A 20,623-nucleotide genomic window follows, 5' to 3' on the forward strand; every position below is an offset into this window, starting at 1 on the left:
CCCATGACTAGCTGTGCATGCATCTATATAGAAGCACTTACATGGCATTACTGTTGACCTATTTGTCTTTCTTCCCAGTAGATTCTAGCTTATCAAGCAAAAGGATTTGTATTTTCTTCTTTGTATCCCAAACACTTATTAAAGTCAAGTACTTCATTTTATTTTCATTGACATTTAATTGATAAAATGGAATAAATGTTAATTGTGGGATAACAAGGATGTGGGATTCATAGCCTTCTACAAGGCTAGGGTACAAATGCTTTTATTGGCAGTACTTAAAAGCAGAGACAAGATTTCTGTTTTGTGTACCCAAGGCCTCTCCCTTCCTGACATTAACCCAAAGGACATGAGTAAAGGACAAGACTGAACTTTTTGCTAGTTACCTTAGGCAGCTCTGAAATCTTGAAATTTTGTTTGTTATCACTGAATTCCCTTTGTTTCCTAGGAGACTTGAATGAAAATTTTGTGGAAAATGAAGATAAAGTACTTATGTTATCTATTACCTCTAGAGCCTTCCTGCTGGCAAATTTTGGAAGAGGTGGCTTAGTACAGTAACGAGGAGTCAGAATTAAATTGTGAATATTCACAGGGAGGTGTAAGTAACCCTGAACTGGATCTTTCTACTTGTCAGAAGTGGAGAAAAGTATCTTCTAATATTTCCAGGAACCACAAGCAGTGTGGTGACTCTTCAGAGTGATGATTTAGAAAAACATGGAGAGTGAAGACTATTCATCTTTGAAAGTCCCAATCCAGATGGCCACCCAGGACTCCTCATTCTGTAAGAAAGAGCCCCAGGATCCTCAGGAAAGCAAAAGTCTGTTTGTACCTGAAGAAAGCACTGAGAGGAAACTGACAGGGGCAAAAAGTCCTCCCATCGAGCATTGTTCAGAGAACCTTCAAGATAAACTTGTGGCTGATGTAAAAGAAGTAGTCTTGCCATTGCTCAAAGGGGAGACAGTCTGCCATACTGGCCAGTTGAAAGAATCCTTGGAGCCCTTTGACTATAACCACAAAGACGTTTGTGGTTGGAAATCTCGGGTGGCCAGTCATCATTATCAGAGAGCTCATACAGAGGAGAAGCCCTGTAGCCATCAAGACTGTGGGAAAACATGTACCGCCAGCCCAGGTGGTCACCCTGGTGAGAAAATCCGCCCTTCACAGAAAGTATTCAAATGTAGTCAGTGTGGCAGGGACTTCAGGGAGCGCTCAGATCTAGTCCTTCATCAGAGGGACCACACTGAAGAAAAGCCCTACAGATGTGATCAGTGTGGGAAGGGCTTCACAAGGAGCTCAAGTCTCCTCATCCACCGTGAAGTCCACGCAGATGAGAAGCCTTATAAGTGCGATAAGTGTGGAAAGGGCTTCACCAGGAGTTCAAGTCTGCTCATTCATCACTCAGTCCACACAGGTGAGAAGCCTTATAAATGCGACAAGTGCGGGAAGGGCTTTACTCAGAGCTCCAAACTGCACATCCACCAGCGAGTGCACACTGGCGAGAAGCCCTACGAGTGTGGGGAGTGCGGCATGAGCTTCAGTCAGCGCTCCAACCTGCACATCCACCAGCGCATCCACACAGGGGAGAGGCCCTACAAGTGTGGGGAGTGCGGAAAGGGCTTCAGTCAGAGCTCAAACCTTCACATCCACCGCTGTTCACACACAGGGGAGAAGCCTTACCAGTGCTACGACTGCGGGAAGGGCTTCAGCCAGAGCTCAGACCTCCGCATCCACCTGAGAGTCCACACTGGGGAGAAGCCCTATCACTGTGGCAAGTGTGGGAAGGGCTTCAGCCAGAGCTCCAAACTCCTCATCCACCAGAGAGTCCACACTGGAGAGAAGCCCTACGAGTGCAACAAATGTGGGAAGGGCTTCAGCCAGAGCTCCAACCTCCACATCCACCAGCGGGTCCACAGGAAAGATCCCCATTAAATGAGGTCTTCAATCACATGCTCTTACTTCAAAGACTTCAGTATTTCTAACATCACTCTTACTTTCACAGTCTCAGGATATAGTAAGAGTTATTCAGATATGTTCCCTCACTGAAAGTCATTCACTCAAGGTATTTAAGTACCAAGCACTTTGTTATGCTACACAGTGAATTGATTGTTCTTGTTGCTTAGATAGGCAGAGCGAAAACGTCTGTACTTTGTCATTCACCCAGTGTTACTAGAGCTACATATCCTACCCAGCATTTCTAAGTGCAAGAAGCTTATATTTGTCTAAGCAGAACACGTTGACTTTGTTCACACTCGCTGAGAATCTGGGACTTTGGCTTTCTCTTCAAATCGTGTGCCTTGTGTTTTTCATATTTCCTTCCAGTCCTGAGTAGCCCTCTTTAAACTATGATTGCACAATATGTTTTAATATTTGCTATAACCCCCAAAAGTCATTTGCTTTGACAACATTGTTACTGAGCCACACTTGGGTCTTCTTGGCCAAGCAGAGTAAAGCCAATCTACTGACACTGGGTTGTAAAGGAAGTGCACCATTTATTGCAGGGCACCAAAGGAGTCCAAGAAGCTGGTGCTCATCAGACCCAAACTGATGGCTTTCAGAGAAACATAAGGTGAGGAACAGGGGACTGTGGGGTGCATGATCAGCTCATGGACATTCTTCTCATTGGTTGATGGTGAGGCAATTAAGAGTCAATATCATCAATCTTCTGTTTCTAACCCATCTGGGGTCTGCTTGCTTATGGGCAGCAAACAACTTCTTGCATCTGGTGGCAGTTTCAGTGTCTGCAAAACAGCTCAAAGGACATGGCTCAGAATATTATCTATATTCTAGAGGAATTACAGGTCCTTGCTTCACTTAATGGCTAAACGATTATTGTTTGTTTTGCTTGGCTTTTTCCCTTTCTTTCTGTATTTTCTCTCTTCTCTGATTAAATTTACGCTTTGGAACTTGAGGAAGGCTTGGAGAGTATGTTTTGAGACGACAAGGCTTAAAATATGCACTCTATCATACATAATTCAATTGGGGTGTGGAGCTAGGATACCTCAGAGGGTTAAGGATCATCTCCTAGAAGGTAAAACAATAAGCTTGTAAAATAGTTGAGAGAAAATTGTTTTTTAGTGAATACATAAGTAAAGCAGAAGTTAACTATACAATGGCCTAATTGCAACCCTGATTTTCTAAACAGTGATTCCCCAAGTGAGGCTTAAGAGGCTCCCTAGTCACCTATAGTTTAGCTACTCACCAGTGACTAGAATCTGTACATGAAAAAACGGTGGGGGATATAGATGCAGTATTTATTACCTTGAGGAGCTGGGGTTATAACTGGTACATCCTGATCAAAGTTAACCTGAAACAGTTAACTGGACATGGATAACAGGAAAGTGACATGTTAAATTTAGAGGAAATGTAGCTAATGTCTAATAAGAAATGGAGGACTTGCTTTCCTTCAAGAGGCAATCCCAGAATATTTGACTCCAACTCAAAGGAGCCCACATAGAATGATTAGGGTAGTGACTGAGCATCTGTGCTTTGGCATTGCATAATACCCTCACTAGTTTGGATACCATAAGATGGTATCACAACTGATGTGATTCTGCTTTGGTGAGTGCTAGAATTATGAACCCTCCCAGTTCCTCCTGGCCTCATAAGATTATATGTGAACATCTCTTCTGGATTTGACTCTTATTTGTCACATGTGTCTTCTAATTGGCTGATATATATACTCTGTTTGGGACTTAGAGCCAAATATGATCATAAGAATCCATGTGTAGTGAGTCCCGAGAGTAGATCTATGAGTCCAGAGAGCAGATCTAAAGTCCAAGTCTCAAATGATTATAAACTAGCCTGTTTTCCAAGTCTCCTTTTATACATACATTAATTTAGCAATGTTTTTAACTCTGTTTAGCTTTTATTGTTCTCTTTTAAGCATTAGCTTTCTTAAAAAATTGAAATGTGGTCAGAGTCCTTGGGAAGCATTTTGCTGATTGTGGTAAGGAAGTTTGGAGGGAAAGTCAGAAAAAGGAACTTGTGCATGAAAATGCAGGAAAAGGAGCCTTCCTGATGGCTCAGTGATAGAGAATCCACCTGCCAATGCAGGAGACATAAATTCAATCCCTGATCTGAAAATATCCCACATGGCTTGAACCAACTAAGCCTGTGCTCTAGAGCCCAGGAGCCCCAGCTACTGAGCCCACAACTGCTGAAGCCTGCATGCCCTATTGCCTGTGTTCTGCAACAAGAGAAGCCACAGCAAATGAGGAACCTTCGAACTGCAACCAAAGAGTAGCCTCTACTCACTGCAACTAGAGAAAAGCCCACACAGCAATGAAGACCCAGCACAGCCAAAAGTAAAGAAAATTATTTTAAAAAGAAAATGCAGGAAGAACAGGGCATGTCTCACATTTCATGAAGTCCTAAAGATGCCATAGATTGACAAAGAGAAAACACTTCGTTAATTTTTTAAGACATCTCAACTTCAGACATGTGAAAATGAAAAAAAAAAAAAAAAAACGTGTTGCAAAATGGTTCTTTTTCAGAATTCAAGGGTTGTCCTAAGATTGGTCCTTTACTGGTACCTGAACAAAGACCTTTGGAAAATCTCAATAATTGTATTTGATTGATAATTCCATCACAAATTTGGCAAAGAATCTAGGTTACAGATTAAATTCTTAAAATTCTTACCTACTCAGTAGGTGCTTTTACTTTCTATATGGATTGTTTAAGATCTTAAGTTCAAAATACTGGTGAATATATGATCACTACTTGCAGTTACACTTCTAAATTATAATCTTTTAAACCACTGACAGCCAGAGTTAGGGGATAAAAAGAAACGGGGTACTTCCCTGGTGACCCAGTGGTTAAGAATCTGCCCACCAATGCAGGGGACAGGGTTTGATCCCTGGTCTGGGAAGATTCCACATGCCGAGGGGCAGTTAAGCATGTATACCGCAACTACTGAAGTCCACTCTCAAGCCTTTGCCCCGCAACAAGAAAAGCCACCATGATGAGAAGCCCCCTCACCGCAACTAGAGAAAGACTGTGCAGCAACAGAGACCCAGCACAGCCAGAGAGAAAGAAATTTGGAAGTTCACATTCGCAGCTTCATGACCTTTCTTGCTGTACTTTCATTGGCAAAAGAGAGTCATGACTGAGTATGAAGGCAAAGTAGGTAATGAGAGCCAGGGAAAGTCCAAAGCAACATGCCTAAAGTAGTTGTGAGAGTAAAACTGGCATTGGAGTGGTACCTGAGAGTAGGTGACACTGACAAGCAGCTTCAAGACATAGAGCTGGGCAAAGCTAATACATAGGGAGTGTGCGGCAGCTGATTCCAGCCGCTACAGAAATCATTCAGGGTTTGGTCAGCTAAGCAAAAGGGTAAGGGGAAAGGACTAGAAAATTTGCTGTTGAACATCTCTCTTAACAGCATTAAAATGCTATAAATTACAAAACCACAGCAATGAAGTGAACAAGAGAAAAACCACCAGTAAACAGGAGGTCTCAATAAAAAACTGAAATATGAAAGACAACTATTGTATCAGAGCAGAAGCAGGGGCCATTTATATGGCTTACATTAAGGACAAAAAGGAACCAGTTTGGCTGCAGGCTCAGAAATACGTAATACTATGAGCATGAGACATGAAAGGGAAAGCAGTGAACTTAATGTTGTGTTCGGGACAGTCCCCTCATTCCAAACACACATGTCCTCCTCCCCTAACCCATGTGCACTGTCAACCAGCAAAAGATGAGAAATTTCTTCTCTGTAGAAATCAAATGGCCCTTAGGGACAGACCTGCATTCTACTTTTGTGAGTCCAACAGAAAAACAGTTATCTTCTAGTTCCAATACATTTATAACAGAGCTTCAAAATGCATGAAATAAAAACAAAATTGAAATAGCTGTAGGCAAATTATCAATCTCAACACTTGGTAATTGATAGCACAAATGCACAGAAAGTCAGTTAGGATGTACAAGATTATCGACCAACTTGACTAACATTTAGAATACTCCAACAACAGCATAATACATGTTCTTCCCAAGTGTACGTGTTATGGGCAAGAAAACGTTGCGCACAACTTAAAAGAATGGGAATCATACAAGATACACTCTGACCAGAATAGAACTTAATTAGAAATGGCTAACAGGAAGATATAGAGTCACCAAACGTTTAAGTTAATGACTCCTAAATAAGCCATGGGATAAAGAGAAAATAACAATGAAAATCTGAAAATATTTTGAATTATAACAATGTGTGGGGTGTGGCTAAAGTAGCATAAGATTTTATTAATTATGCCAATAAATCTAACACTTGGTTGAAATAGAAAAAGTTGTTGAAAGGTATAAACTACCAAAGCTCACTCAAGAAGAAAGAGAAAACTGAATAGCCCTATTAAACTAATATTTGTAGCTGACAGCCTTCCCACACAAAGTACAGGCCAGACGGTACAAGTGAATTCTGCCAAACATTTATGGAAGACATAGTAACAATCTATATGAACTCTTCTAGGAATAAACCCATTCCAACTTATTTTAGGAGCCAACATTGCCTACATACCAAAGCCAAAGAGATCTGTAAGACCAGTCTTGCATCCCCTAGAAACCTGAACTGACTGAATTCTCCTTCAACACAAAGTGCTGCTTCCAGGAGGAGCAATTGCAGGCAGCTGGTTGCACCCATTTCCCATAGTCACTGAAAGATTATTTACTGTAATACCTACAGGAAGATTAGGAAAGAAACTTTTTTAGGATTACTGTCTCATGAGGAATTAGCATGATGATTTCTTTAAGGGCCAACACAAATCATGTGACAATATTTGCATTTTTGCTACGACGATGAGAAAACGCAGACAAACTGGGTCAACAATAGCACAGAGTAGTAACAGCATAGAACCTGCGTATTTCTGCATATTACTTCATTCTGGTGCTGATGTGTTCCTGTATGTTATCCTTGAAGTTGGCTTTCATCTATTTCTGTATTTCCATTCTAACTTACTAACCCTATAAAGTCTCATATAAGACACTAAACGAAGGAGGAAAAGAATAACTCACTTTAGATCTGTTATTTTCTGTGGGATCAAGGAGACTACATGTAGAGAACAAGAGTGGGGCTGGAGGAGAAAGAATAGATCACAAGAGATCTGATCTGCCTTGCATTTCCCGGTTCTCTTACCTATACGCTCCGTACACTAGCTAAATGAAATGTCCTCCTTAGAAACATCTTTTGGTCCTTAACTACCTTGGCAGTAGTTTCTCAGTCTTTTGATAGAAACTAAGTTTGACTTAACTGTGTCTGAAAATCTGACTACTGGCTAGGCTGCTAAGAATGGGATGACCTGGACATTCATCCTCTGGGGCTGAGTTTTCTTCATCTTTCGTGCTAGGCAGAAACAAGTAATCCAGGAAGCTCTTTCCTTCACTCACTTCCTGTGTCTGTGAAGTGAGGATGAAGGAAGCACACACAGCTCTCAGTGCTCCATGTGATAAGGGGCATGTTGTGAGGCCTCCTCAGGAACTGGAAAGAGTGGAGAATCTGAAATAAGTCAAAGGCTTTTAAGAATGTCTGAGAGAACATTTTCTTAGTGGTAGGTGGTATATCTTTCCCCATACTATGCTCTCTCAAACCCTCAATAATGTAATGTCCTAGGCAAATTTGCCCCTTGCCTCAGCCCAGTTCATCTCTCCTCTCCAGTTCAAACAAGTTGTCACAGTCTGAAGGGAGGCTTGCAGAACACAAGGGTTACTTTGTGCTATCAGTTGTGCAAATCTAGGATCTGCTCTTTCTTGGCCTTGTTCCTCATGGGTTCTGTGGTCCTGGTGGGAAGTCTCCACTCGGATGAGCCACTTTCCAGGTGAGATTCCTCTTAACCTTACAAGATCGGCTTTGTTCCTGGGAACCAGGAGCTGAACCTAAGGGACAAAATCATTTTAGTTGGAACCTACTTGAGGATTCCAACTTCCAGAGCCCCCACATCTCAGGTCGGTCTTTCAATAAATTCAAATCAGGACTTCTGAAAACACAAAGGCTGGACACATCAGGCCAGGCCCATAACTCATTATGAATTGTGACCCCAGAGCCCTTAAGGAACACCCAGAAACCCAGAAATACAAGTGTCCCGTGGTGAGAGTCCACGTTTTCCTGCAAGCTATGTCCTCTAGCTCAGTGCAGGGACGAATACAACGCTAGGCTAAGCAGATGGTTTTGTGGCGAGGACACTAACGTAGATGTGCATCCTAGCGCCGTCTCCCGCTGCCGGTGCGTTTTTGAGGCACTAGCTGGCCTCTCTGAATATTTCCTGACCTATTAGAGTGGAAAAGGGAAGGCCTAAGCAGGCCCTCAGGCAAGCTCGACCTGCAGTTCGCACCGGCCACGCCCCAAGAGCGCTTCGGTCCCGCCGCACCCGACTGAGGTGCGCCAGAGCGCCTGTCCGACTTGAAGGGCACTTCCACATCTGGCCTACAGGCGGTGTCCTGGCCACAAGCTGGCAGTGAGACCTAAACCGTGGATCAGAGTAGGGACGGGGATGTGAGGTGGCTGTTCCTCCAGCTGAGATCCTGACGCAGGTGGAAGAAATGATGGGAGAAGAGACCTAGAACACAAAGTTTGAAAACCTGTTGACAATAGGGCTTCTCCCAGGAGGCACAGCAGTTCAGTGTGGTGGTGTTCGCAATTGTAGTAATCATGATAAAATATGATGCCAGCTTCTCAGAATTACTTGGGAGAAATGGAATACTGCCTGCCATATCAGTAAACAAAGGACGTCATAGTCATCCGTGGTTGTGGCCACCTTTAAGCATTAATTGGTGAGCCCCAAGGGAACGCAGGAACTTAAGATACTAAGAAGAGGTGGCAAGAATATACAGAAGAACTGTATAAAAAAGATCTTCACGACCAAGATAATCACGATGGTGTGATCACTCACCTAGAGCCAGACATCCTGGAATGTGAAGTCAAGTGGGCCTTAGAAAGCATCACTACGAACAGAGCTAGTGGAGGTGATGGAATTCCAGTGGAGCTATTTCAAATCCTGAAAGATGATGCTGTGAAAGTGCTGCACTCAATATACCAGCAAATTTGGAAAACTCAGCAGTGGCCACAAGACTGGAAAAGGTCAGTTTTCATTCCAATCCCAAAGAAAGGCAATGCCAAAGAATGCTCAAACTACCGCACAATTGCACTTATCTCACATGCTAGTAAAGTAATGCTCAAAATTCTCCAAGCCAGGCTTCAGCAATACATGATCCGTGGACTTCCAGATGTTCAAGCTGGTTTTAGAAAAGGCAGAGGAACCAGAGATCAAATTGCCAACATCCACTGGATCATTGAAAAAGCAAGAGAGTTCCAGAAAAACATCTATTTCTGCTTTATTGACTATGCCAAAGCCTTTGACTGTGTGGATCACAATAAACTGTGGAAAATTCTGAAAGAGATGGGAATACCAGACCATCTGACCTACCTCTTGAGAAACCTATATGCAGGTCAGGAAGCAACAGTTAGAACTGGACATGGAACAACAGACTGGTTCCAAATAGGAAAAGGAGTATGTCAAGGCTGTATATTGTCACCCTGCTTATTTAACTTATATGCAGAGTACATCATGAGAAACGCTGGGCTGGAAGAAGCACAAGCTGGAATCAAGATTGCCAGGAGAAATATCAATAACCTCAGATATGCAGATGACACCACCCTTATGGCAGAAAGTGAAGAGGAACTCAAAAGCCTCTTGATGAAAGTGAAAGTGGAGAGTGAAAAAGTTGGCTTAAAGCTCAACAGTCAGAAAATTAAGATCATGGCATCTGGTCCCATCACTTCATGGCAAACAGATGGGGAAACAGTGGAAACAGTGTCAGACTTTATTTTTCTGGGCTCCAAAATCACTGCAGATGGTGACTGCAACCATGATATTAAAAGACACTCCTTGGAAGAAAAGTTATGACCAACCTAGATAGCATATTCAAAAGCAGAGACATTACTTTGCCAACAAAGGTCCATCTAGTCAAGGCTATGGTTTTTCCAGTGGTCATGTATGGATGTGATAGTTGGACTGTGAAGAAAGCTGAGCACTGAAGAATTGATGCTTTTGAACTGTGGTGTTGGAGAAGACTCTTGAGAGTCCCTTGGACTGCAAGGAGATCCAACCAGTCCATTCTAAAGCAGATCAGCCCTGGGTGTTCTTTGGAAGGAATGATGCTAAAGCTGAAACTCTGGTACTTTAGCCACCTCATGCGAAGAGTTGGCTCATTGGAAAAGACTCTGATGCTGGGAGGGATTGGGGGCAGGAGGAGAAGGGGACGACAGAGGAGGAGATGGCTGGATGGCATCACTGACTGGATGGACGTAAGTTTAAGTGAACTCCAGAAGTTGGTGATGGACAGGGAGGCCTGGTGTGCTGCATTCATGGGGTCGCAAAGAGTTGGACATGACTGAGCGACTGAACTGAAGGGAACTCAGAAAGGAAATAAGGAATACCCGCCTTCTGGCAGCCTTCAGATTGCAACCACACCCCATGGTGCGCCCTGAGGAAGCTCAGGATACTGGCCGATAGCCGAGGTGCGTATCAAAGGATTGGTTTGAGCCCAGACTCTTCTACCTTCCCAAGTGTAGAAAAGCGCTAATTTCCTTGCGATGTTTGGTTTTCCTTTAATTTACAATAATTTTGTAGATGTTTGGTTTTCCTTTAATTTACAATAATTTTGTATCATTCAGACTATCTGCCCTTTGTTGCAAAACCCCTGTATATCCTAGCTAACCCCCTCGCCTCCTTGGAGCAGTTTTCCCAAGGTTACTTGAGAGGCCGCCTCCCAGGCCTGAAGTCCTAAGAACGTTGTAAAAAACGACTCTCAGCTTTTAGGTTGTGCATTCTTTTTCGGTTGACATTGGCAATACACAAAACTGTTCAAAGTGAAAATGCACAACTGCAAAAAGTATCATCTCTCCTAGGTAACATGCACAACCATTTCATGTTTTACTCAAATGGGATTTCCAAGCCATAAGAATTTCAGTAAGCAATATAAACATTTTCTTGGTCAATATATTTCCCAATATATTTAAAATTGTCCAAATATTTCAACAATTTCAAACAGAAAATTTAGAAGATTCAGTGAGTAGGCATACTTCATCTGGAATCAACAGACGTTAGTATCTTTCTATGGCTTTATCTAGATGTGTCTTTACTTGTGATGAAACTTGAGCCCTACATGTGTCATCCTGTATCTTCTAAGGACATACTTTTACATAATCACTATACCATTATCCCACCTATAAAATTTAACCATAAAAAACATCTAATACAAAGTCCATATTCTAAGTGCCTCATCCTAAGAGTGTCTTACAGAGGTTGTGTTAGGTTTTTGAAGCTGTCTTTTTTAAGCCAAGATTCAACAAACCCATGCATTATATAATACATAGTGGAGTGGACAAGATTCACTCATCAAGTACTAATTTTCCCATTGGAAAAAAGTGCAAAGAGGGTATTCCTCTGTTGTTTTTTTGTTTTCGGCTGTGCCAGGCAGAATGCGGGAGCCTAGTTCAGGTCAAGATCAAACCCATGCCCTGTGCAATGGGACTGCAGTCTTAACCACTGGCTGCCAGGAGGGTTCCAGAGAGAGAACGCTTAAAAATCATAGATCTACCCTCGCCCTCTCCCACAGAGTCCATCAGTGAAACATGTATAATATGATATGTGAAACGAATTGCCAGTCCAGGTTCGATGCATGATACAGGATGCTCAGGGCTGGTGCACTGGGATGACCCGGAGGGATGGTATGGGGAGGGAGGTGGGAGGAGGGTTCAGGATGGGGAACACGTGTACACCAGTGGCGGATTCATGTTGATGTATGGCAAAACCAATTTTATTACACTTACTATACTGTGAAGGAATTAGCCTCCAATTAAAATAAATTTATATTAAAAAAATCATAGAACTACAAATAGGATAGAGAAGTTTTGATTTAATCTGCTCCATAGGTTGTAAGTATCCCAAGCTATTATCTATCAATCCAACTAAACAGTGCATCAGAATTAAATTTTATTAAAAGCATGATTCTGTTCCAGAGTTACCAGTTTTTAGAAATGTTTTACAGCACAAGCATTACCACCACTCCTAAATGAATATTTGGGTTAGCTTATTTTTAAAAAAAAATTTTGGATTATAACAACACTGAATATTAAAATAGCAGTACAAGTCAGCAGATCATTTACAAAACTTTCAAAGCACATACACAACATATATAGGAAACTAACACGATAAAGTTAAATTCTGTGTTAAAGGTGACTGCATATAGTAATATCAAACACTGCCCTCACTTTGCTGTTCAAGAGTGTTTTGAAATTCTATGACTCCAAGCCACTTTTAAAAATTTTAATATTGCACTATTTCAAACGTCGTGCATAATATACAACTTTCAAATATTCATATTATTTCAAATTTGCATAATTTATATTCCCATAAAATGCAACAGCACTTGTACTCAAAAGGCAATCCTTTGCAGGGCTCAGAGGTGGACGAATTTCATCTGACACAGTTTGGTTTCTAACCATTTCATCCTCTACCACCCTCTTCTCCTTTTGCTTTCAATTTTTTCCAGCATCAGGGTCTTTTCCAGTGAGTCAGGTCTTCATATCAGGTGGCCAAAGTATTGGAGCTTCAGCTTCAGCATTAGTCCTTCCAATGAATATTCAGGGTTGATTTCCTTTAGGACTGACTGATTTGATCTCCTTACAGTCCAGGGGACTCTCAAGAGTCTTCTCAGAGCCACAGTTTGAAAGCATCAACTCTTCAGTGCTCAGCCTCCTTTATGGTCCAGCTCTCACTTTTCTGTACCTGACTACTGGAAAAACAGCCTTGACTATACAGACTTTTGTCAGCAAAGTAATGTCTGCTTTTTAATACACTGTCTAGATTTGTCATAGCTTTCCTTCCAAGGAGTAAGTGTCTTTTAATTTCACAGCTGTAGTCACCATCCACAGTGATTTTGGAATCCAAGAAAATAACATGTCACTGCTTCCAATTTTTCCTCTTCTATTTGCCATAAAGTGATGGGAACAGATGCAATTACCTTAGTTTTTTGAATGTTGAGTTTCAAGCCAGCTTTTTCACTCTCCTCTCTCACCTTCAAGAGGCTCTTTAGTTCTTCTTTACTTTCTGCCATTAGGGTAATTTTTAAATGTTTAGCCTATTTAAAATTTTGTTTACAGTCAATTTTAAGTATGTAGTTTTTTAGCCAGTAAAAATTTTTTAAAGTATTTTTAATGTGCTAGAAGATGGTTTCATGTTTTATGTATTTGCCATCAAATATAATCAATGATTACCAAAAATATTTTATTTGTGAACAATGTGAGAGAATGATGATACTAACTTTGTACAGTTTTACTATTTGGAAAATTTTACAAATTGAAAATAATAATAAATACGTTCATTTCTTATTCTTCCCCAAAGTTCAATTTAAAAGAGTATTACTGCTTTAAAATTTCAAAACATATTATCTGCACTTGTAACATTTTCAAATTTGTCTGTAAGAGCTTGGTGCTTTGAAAAGGAAGAGGAATAGTGGCTGTGAGGAGAGAAAAGGAAAGAAAAGAGTATTTTTGTTGTTGTTGTTGGAGTAGTCTTACAGTAAAAAGATTGGTAAAATTAAGAGAAATAATGGAAATTAGTTACTTACCTATATAAGAAGTTCCTGCTGCTTTCGGACAATCTGGTGGTGATTAATTTCAGGTACAGTAAATGTCACAAATATCAATAAAACTTGCCAGTTACTTTAACTGCATTTTAATTCAGAAATGTAAATATACACATTCATGGCCAACTATTTAAAAAAGCATATACATTAAAAAAAAAAAAAGGACATTTCCAAAAAAGGAGTTAGCCAAAAGCAATGGCAAAATTACATTATTACAGTAGGCTGAATCTGCACATATACCTTAAACATCAGAAAATAATTACACACACCCTTGTCAATTGTTTTATAAAATCTAATACTGGTACTCTAGTGAACATAAGCGTCTCTGTGACTGACTGCTCAGACAGCATAAACGCTGTTTTCACTTAAGCATCTTTTCCCTGGTCACAATTCTTTAGCTTTTAGTTTCTTGTTCAGCCAATATAAGAATGGCCACCGGTTACACACCTAGCCACTGGTTATTGATATACGCTCTCATTCTTCATAACAGAGTATTTGTATATACAAATGGATGGCATTTAATACATGGTATGCCATGTACTGAAGTTTATTAAGAAAGGTGTGAAATCAGATTATCCTAATATTTAAAGTATTAACAATGACACCCTTTTAGAAACAAAACGGTTTTGCTACAGCTCCTTTCACTGTTTCATACCTGTCCTCCCTATATTAAGTATATACATGAGAACGTAGACACTGGATATTTGAATGTGTTCGGTGTAAAACAGTACAGGCAGCTAAATGCCTAGAGCTCAGAAGGTAAGTACGCAGATGTGTTTTATACATTTGTGCTACAGGAGTTTATAATTCATTTCTCTTCCTCACCCATTCTATAATATTATAAACATCGACTCCCATGTGCTCCCTGGGCTCATCTGAAGCACAGAACACAGTAAATTATTTGAGTGATTATTTTCTCCATTCTCCTAAGGCTGGTACAAAATTGGTACCATTCTAGATGCCCCAGGGAATTAGGGCTTAATTCTCTCCTGGAAACCTAACTGAGAAAGCTTGGGAGAGACACTAGCACGTGTCCTTTTCTTCCCTCTCTTCTTCCCCAGAACACTCTAGCCTCAGACCAAGGGTCATTTACATACTGGCAGGCTGTGTCCTGCATTACCATTCAGAGAGCAAAGCCGCCTGAAAACTTCAAACAGCTCCATATATTTAAATCTTAGGCTAGTCCTCTTAAGTTGTAGTTTTCCCTACAGTCCTGACCTTTGCCAAGTTCAGTACGTAACAAGTCATTTTTTAGTGATTCTTTTACTTATTTTCTATCCACAAACTTCAAAAATCTTCTTTCTGGAGATGTAGAATATACACTTTTATTTTTTTTTGCATATTTTTGCAAAATACAAAGTAAATATATAAATTTTGAGTTATAAATTCATGTGAACTGATGATGACAGTTGAATATTTTGCTCAAAAAGGTGGTGTGGATTTTGAAAAACCTTTGACTCTTGTTAAGAAGATAATCAAATGCTAGAAGGGGTAAGGTTTAAATGCTAACTGGAAAACTGTTAAGATGTATTTTACTGAGCCACAGCAAGTAACTTAAGAGCATCTCATTCCACACTATACGGGTCAGTCTTTGCAGGCTGCACCTCTCTGTAGCAACCAAGTCAACTGCACTATTGTACAAAAACAGCCATAATCGATGAGTGTGGCTGTGTTCCAATAAAACATTTTTTTATGGACACTGAATTTCATATTAATTTTCATGTGTCTTGAAGTATGCTTAGTTTTTTTTAACTATTTAAAACTGTGAACAATTCTTAGTTGACAAGGCCAAGAAAAGCAGGCAGTGGGCTGGATGTGGGCATCAGGCTAGAACTGGCTATTAATTATTATACAGGCTTTTATATGTTATGCAAATGTTTAAAAATTATAGGTTCCAATTTGAGAGACTTTGGAGACATGATTTTTTTAGATCTCTCATTTTAAAACTTACACCAAATAAGTTCTCTACTTTCTGGATAAATATATTTACATAAGAGAAAAAATAATTCAGTATACAAACTCCTACTTTGTTTAAAAAAACAAACAAAAATCCCAGAAAGCTATAAAATGAATGTTTCACCTTAAAACATAATTAGGAAACACATAATTTTTATTCTATGCAATATAAAACAATATGCATAGATTTGGTACATAATTTTTTAGTTTTTAATTTAGGAAAAAGATAATGAGGAAAAGGTTTATAAATCTATACCTTTTATAAAAGCTGCAACTGATACCAGAAATTCCTCACATGTACAACCATCAAGTCTGATTATAATATGAATTATACCCAGGATTTGGAATTTACCAGCATGAGTTCTGGATGCTCTTTTAAAAATGCAGTTATATCATAGAACACTATGGCTTCTACAAACTTTGAGATACTTATGAATAGGAAACTCCTGCTTCCATAATATAAGGAAACAAGAATATTTTTTCCATAATCACCAAGTATAAAAAAACTTCACAGTCTGATTTACCTTTATCAAAGGTAAAATGATTCACTGCTACATTTCATGGATTATTTTGATGCTCAGTAGTTCCTAAACACAAAATAAATTCCACATGAAGTCTTATCTGTTTGGGTTTTCAAAAGCAAGACACCAATACAAAATGTATTGAATTGGCTGGCAGAAGTCCATGGGCTACAGAAAAGGAATTAAATATAAATGTTCACCAACTTTATCCATTCTAATTTTACAACAGCTTCCGGTATTGAGACCTAGTTGGTTTCTTATGTCTATCCATTATGAACATAACTCAATCTTCTATTTTAAAACTTCTCAGGGTCATTTTTTGCTGGGTATTTAATTGAGCGACGTATAAGATCTTCTCGTCCAACTTCCATCATTTGTTCCTCCCAAGATTTCATTTCGTTATAATAACGAATTTTATCATCTTTAGCAAGCTGAATATATACCTGAGAAAGAGTGTAATTGTTAAAATGATTTCTTTAGAGGAATCTTTGCAGTTAATTTCTGGGATGCTCTCCAAAAATATTCTAGAAATTATTTTACTATTCTATATGTTAAAGGGGGGCTGGAAAGAAATATTCTTGTGAGATAAAAATTAGATGAGAAACAGATAAGAGATAAAGGTTTTTAAGTATTCATGAAGTCGCTACAATTTCAGGGTTTGGAGTGTGGAAAAGCAACAGGGGCAGGGTGTGATCATTACTGGATATGATGACACTAAGTTACGAGGGACACTGTTTTAAATACCCGTTTGATATGGAATCAAAAACTACCAAAAGAAAAAAGCCAAACTGGTTCCAAGAATATGACAATGATTTTAAAACACTGTGTAATATAAAGTTGTTTTCACATGAATCAAGCCTTGCCCTGATATATTCTCACAGATACTCTAACTAGGCACTTGGGACTAAAACCATACTACTTACTTGCTTTTGAGAATTAGAGAGATTTTTCCAGTTTTCATTTATAGCTTTCAGCTTTACCTGTAAAACAATATACACTTAAGTACCAGATACAGGGACTTCAGTGATTGAAGAAAGATGCTGTTTTATTATTCATTCCAACCACACACACTCAGATATCAAGAATCACAGGCAAAGACTCCTCAAAACTCTGAGCTGTAACTAACATGTAACAATACATTCAGGTGTGCAGTGCAGCGCTTGTGAAGTCTGTGCCCTTCGACCACCTTTGCCCATTCCACCCTCCCACCCCACCCAGCAACTCGCGCAGTCACCAACGTGTTGCTCGTGTCTATGTGTTCTGAGTTACTGTTTCAGCACAAGGGTTCCCCTTCTACTGCAGCTTCAGTAGTACTTGTTTTTTATAAGAGCCATTCTAAGAAATATGAGGGAGTACTTCATTGTAGTTTTGCTTTACATTTCCCTGACAATGATGTTGAGCACCTTTTCATATACTTGTTAGCCATCTCTAAGTCTTCTTTGGGAAAATATCTATTCGGATCCTTTGCCCATTTTTTAATCAGATTTTTTTCTTCGGGGGTGGGGGAATGAGTCATATGAGTTCTCTAAATTATTTGCAAATTATTTTCTCCCATTTGGTAGGATTACTTTTCATTTTGTTGATGGTTCCTTTGTTTGTGCAGATATTTATCTTTTTGAATTCAAAGATATTAATATTCAAATATAAGCTACTCTGTCACAGACTAGCCTCAAATACTGTTTTGTCTCCTCTGTGGCTTAAGTGCTCTCTGACCTCTCATGTCTGTGCACTGTGTTTCAGTTGTCACCACAGGAGCAACACAGCGCCGATTCTCCTCCTACACAGCTGAGCTTAACTATGTGACCCGGAAAAAGTTCTATGACCTCCCTTAGGCTTGGGAGCTTTAATCTATAAAATTAAAGGGATGCAGGAATCCCATATTTGGAGGAGAGGCAGAGAGACAGTGAGTACACCTCACACAGCCTGTGGTGCTGCTACCGGAGAGCAAAGACTGAAGAGGAAAATGGGCGGGTGGAGAATGAGGAGCAGAGAAGAAGGAGAGAGAGAGGCGGAGAATGTGAGGGAGAGGGGGATGAAAAGTGCCTATTAAAGGCAGGAGGATATCATCAGTGATTTTAAGAAGTAGAGTTAGAACTATTAACTTCACTATTCTGACCAGAACTTTCACTGAATTTTGTTTTCCTATCAACAAAAAGTGAGGTACCCAGATGGTATCTGAGCCTATTTTGAGTATTTTAAGCTTCCCTTTATAAATACATCTAGTATATTCAGGGATGGTTACTCATTAAATAACTGCTCTCTTAGCTTTGGAAAGAATTGCTTTCATGCTTTTAGTTCTTTCATAACGTATCTTTTTGCTTATATTTAATCCACAAGTTTCATATTCAGTGTGTTAAACAATAATTTATGAAGCTGCATGCATAAACAATCTTTCACCTAAAAAACTAATTCATGGAAAACAAATTAAAGGGATGGGAAGGTATTTACTTCTGGTGCTATCTAAAATCACATTAAATGAGCACTCACACCATGTGAGGACACAGAGAGAGAAGGTGCCAGCTATGAAGCAGAAGAGGGCCCTCACCAGGATGTGGCCTTGATCGTGGACTTTTAACCTTCAGAACTGTAAGCAATTCATTTCTGTGATTTATTTTTTTTAATTAAACAACTAAAATTTCTAAAGGCATAAAATCCACAGCGACAAAGACAATAGGAAAGGACACTACCAACACAGCATTTGGGGAGCAGAAAAGCAGAGCTAATTCCACGCTCTAAGTGCAGAAAGCGTTAGTCGCTTAGTTGCGTCCAACTCTGCAACCCGATGGACCATAGCTTTCCAGGCTCCTCTGTCCCTGGCACTCTCCAGGCAAGAATACTGGGGTAGGTAGCCATTGCTTTCCCCAGGGGATTCTTTCTGACCCAGGGATCAAACCCGGCTCTCCTCTCCAGGCAGATTCTTTACTGGCTGAGCCACTGAGCTTCCCAGATGGCGTTAGTGGTAAAGAATCCACCTGCCAATGCAGGAGATTTAAGAGACACTGGTTTGATCCCTGGGTCAGGAAGATCCCCTGGAGGAGGGCATGGCAACCCACTCCAGTATTCTTGTCTCTAGAATCCCATGGACAGAGGAGCCTGGAAGGCTACAGTCCACAGGGTCACAAAGAGTCGGATATGACTAAAGCAAATTAGCATGCACACATCATAGTATTAAGTACTCAATACTGATCTAACCCAAATTATGTAACTATATTGGGAGGCAGACTGACAGAAGAGTGAACAGTGCGATGAGACAGAGTTAACGCTCACCTTACACAGTGAGAGGGAATGCCTAAAATATAGGTAACGCTTAGAATTTTAGAAAAATCAGGACGTGACAATGGAGGAACATTACTTAGAGACATGGGGGTAAATACTACAAGAATCAACTAAAACAGAATGCATTTGCTTCTGGAGTGAGGAACATGACGGCACAGGGAAACTTGTGTCTTTCATAACAAGCCTCATTTGATTCTTTAAAACTATGAGAATGCACTTTTTTACATGAATAAAAATGATAGAATTAAATTAATTTTAATTTCAGAGATAAAGGCCAGCCAGGAAGCTTCTGAGGTGATTCCAAGATGCAGTCAGAGTTGAGAACTACTGATTCAGAAGGATTCTCTAACACAAAACCTTCTTATACTAATAAAATGAAATCCAAAGTTAGTTAGTGACTGAGCAAATTCCAACTAAAAAAATAAACAGGCTTGCTGTTTTAGTAATGTAGGGCCATGGAAACTAAATTTAAAATCCAGGGCTTCCCTGGTGGCTCAGTGCTAAGAATCCACCTGCCAATGCAGGAGACATGGGTTCAATCCCTGGTCCGAGAAGATCCCCTTTTTGTTTTTCAGAAGTAACCTACGATGTCCTACAACACTAAATAAAATGGTACTACTTTTCAAAAGGAAAATAAAATCCCAAGGGAAGTAGTCAGTGAAATCATATATAGCCAGAAAAATACGTTACATATACACATCATTTAATCATATGTCCAACAGGATCTGTGAAATGAACTACAGATCTAAATAACCCAAAGAATCAGAGTGGCAAAAACCTCCATCTCACACTGACAAGAATTAGGAATCCGAGCAGACAACTTTTCTTACCATGGCATATTAAAAGAGGAATAGTACAACTAACAATTTGGAGCCTCTAAAAAGGAAATAAAGGAAAGACTAAGCCACAGCAAGAATGACAAGCTGTTTTCTTCTTTCTGCAGACATAGATACCATTCATATGTGTAATATAATACATTCCCATGGGATAACCAAAAATGTTTAAAGGGCGTAACATGAAGCCACACTCAAATCCCAGTATGAAACATTATACCTCTCTCTCTCATTCTTTCCCAGTGATTGTAAAACCATTCAGAAGTGCTGGATAAGAAAAGTCTCCAGAACTTGAACACTCCTATAAAGGTGAAAATTTTGTTTTTTAATTTAAAAAGTTGACTATGTATATACATGGCTGAATATGTATATATAACACATTCAAATTTTAAACATTTTATGTGGTAA

The 20,623-nt window shown here is 39.8% G+C and overlaps 2 protein-coding genes across 11 annotated transcripts in view; one reads left to right on the top strand and one right to left on the bottom strand.

The window, feature by feature from the left end:
• The window catches only part of ZNF239 (zinc finger protein 239), a 23,786-nt gene extending 9,979 nt beyond the window's left edge, over positions 1-13,807 (top strand). For all 9 annotated transcript variants that reach the window (XM_061405763.1, XM_061405759.1, XM_061405761.1 and 6 more), the window contains one exon: positions 446-13,807. In XM_061405763.1, the coding sequence (XP_061261747.1) occupies positions 712-1,926 (1,215 nt within the window). In that variant the 5' untranslated portion in view covers positions 446-711 and the 3' untranslated portion in view covers positions 1,927-13,807. The remainder of the gene's footprint in view (positions 1-445) is intronic.
• Positions 11,952-20,623, bottom strand: part of TFAM (transcription factor A, mitochondrial) — a 16,370-nt gene continuing 7,698 nt past the window's right edge. The window contains exons 6-8 of one of the 2 annotated variants that reach the window (XR_009734275.1): positions 17,030-17,086; positions 13,612-16,549; positions 11,952-13,500 (exon numbers count right to left, since the gene is read on the bottom strand). Coding sequence is in view for 1 of the 2 variants with exons in the window: in XM_061405768.1 (XP_061261752.1) it covers positions 16,403-16,549; positions 17,030-17,086 (204 nt within the window). In the remaining variant the exon portion in view is untranslated. Of the gene's footprint in view, positions 16,550-17,029; positions 17,087-20,623 lie in introns of both variants that reach the window. The other variant, XM_061405768.1, reaches the window with a different exon arrangement.

This window comes from Bos javanicus, chromosome 28, assembly GCF_032452875.1.
Source record: "Bos javanicus breed banteng chromosome 28, ARS-OSU_banteng_1.0, whole genome shotgun sequence".
NCBI classification, from domain to species: Eukaryota; Metazoa; Chordata; class Mammalia; order Artiodactyla; family Bovidae; genus Bos; species Bos javanicus.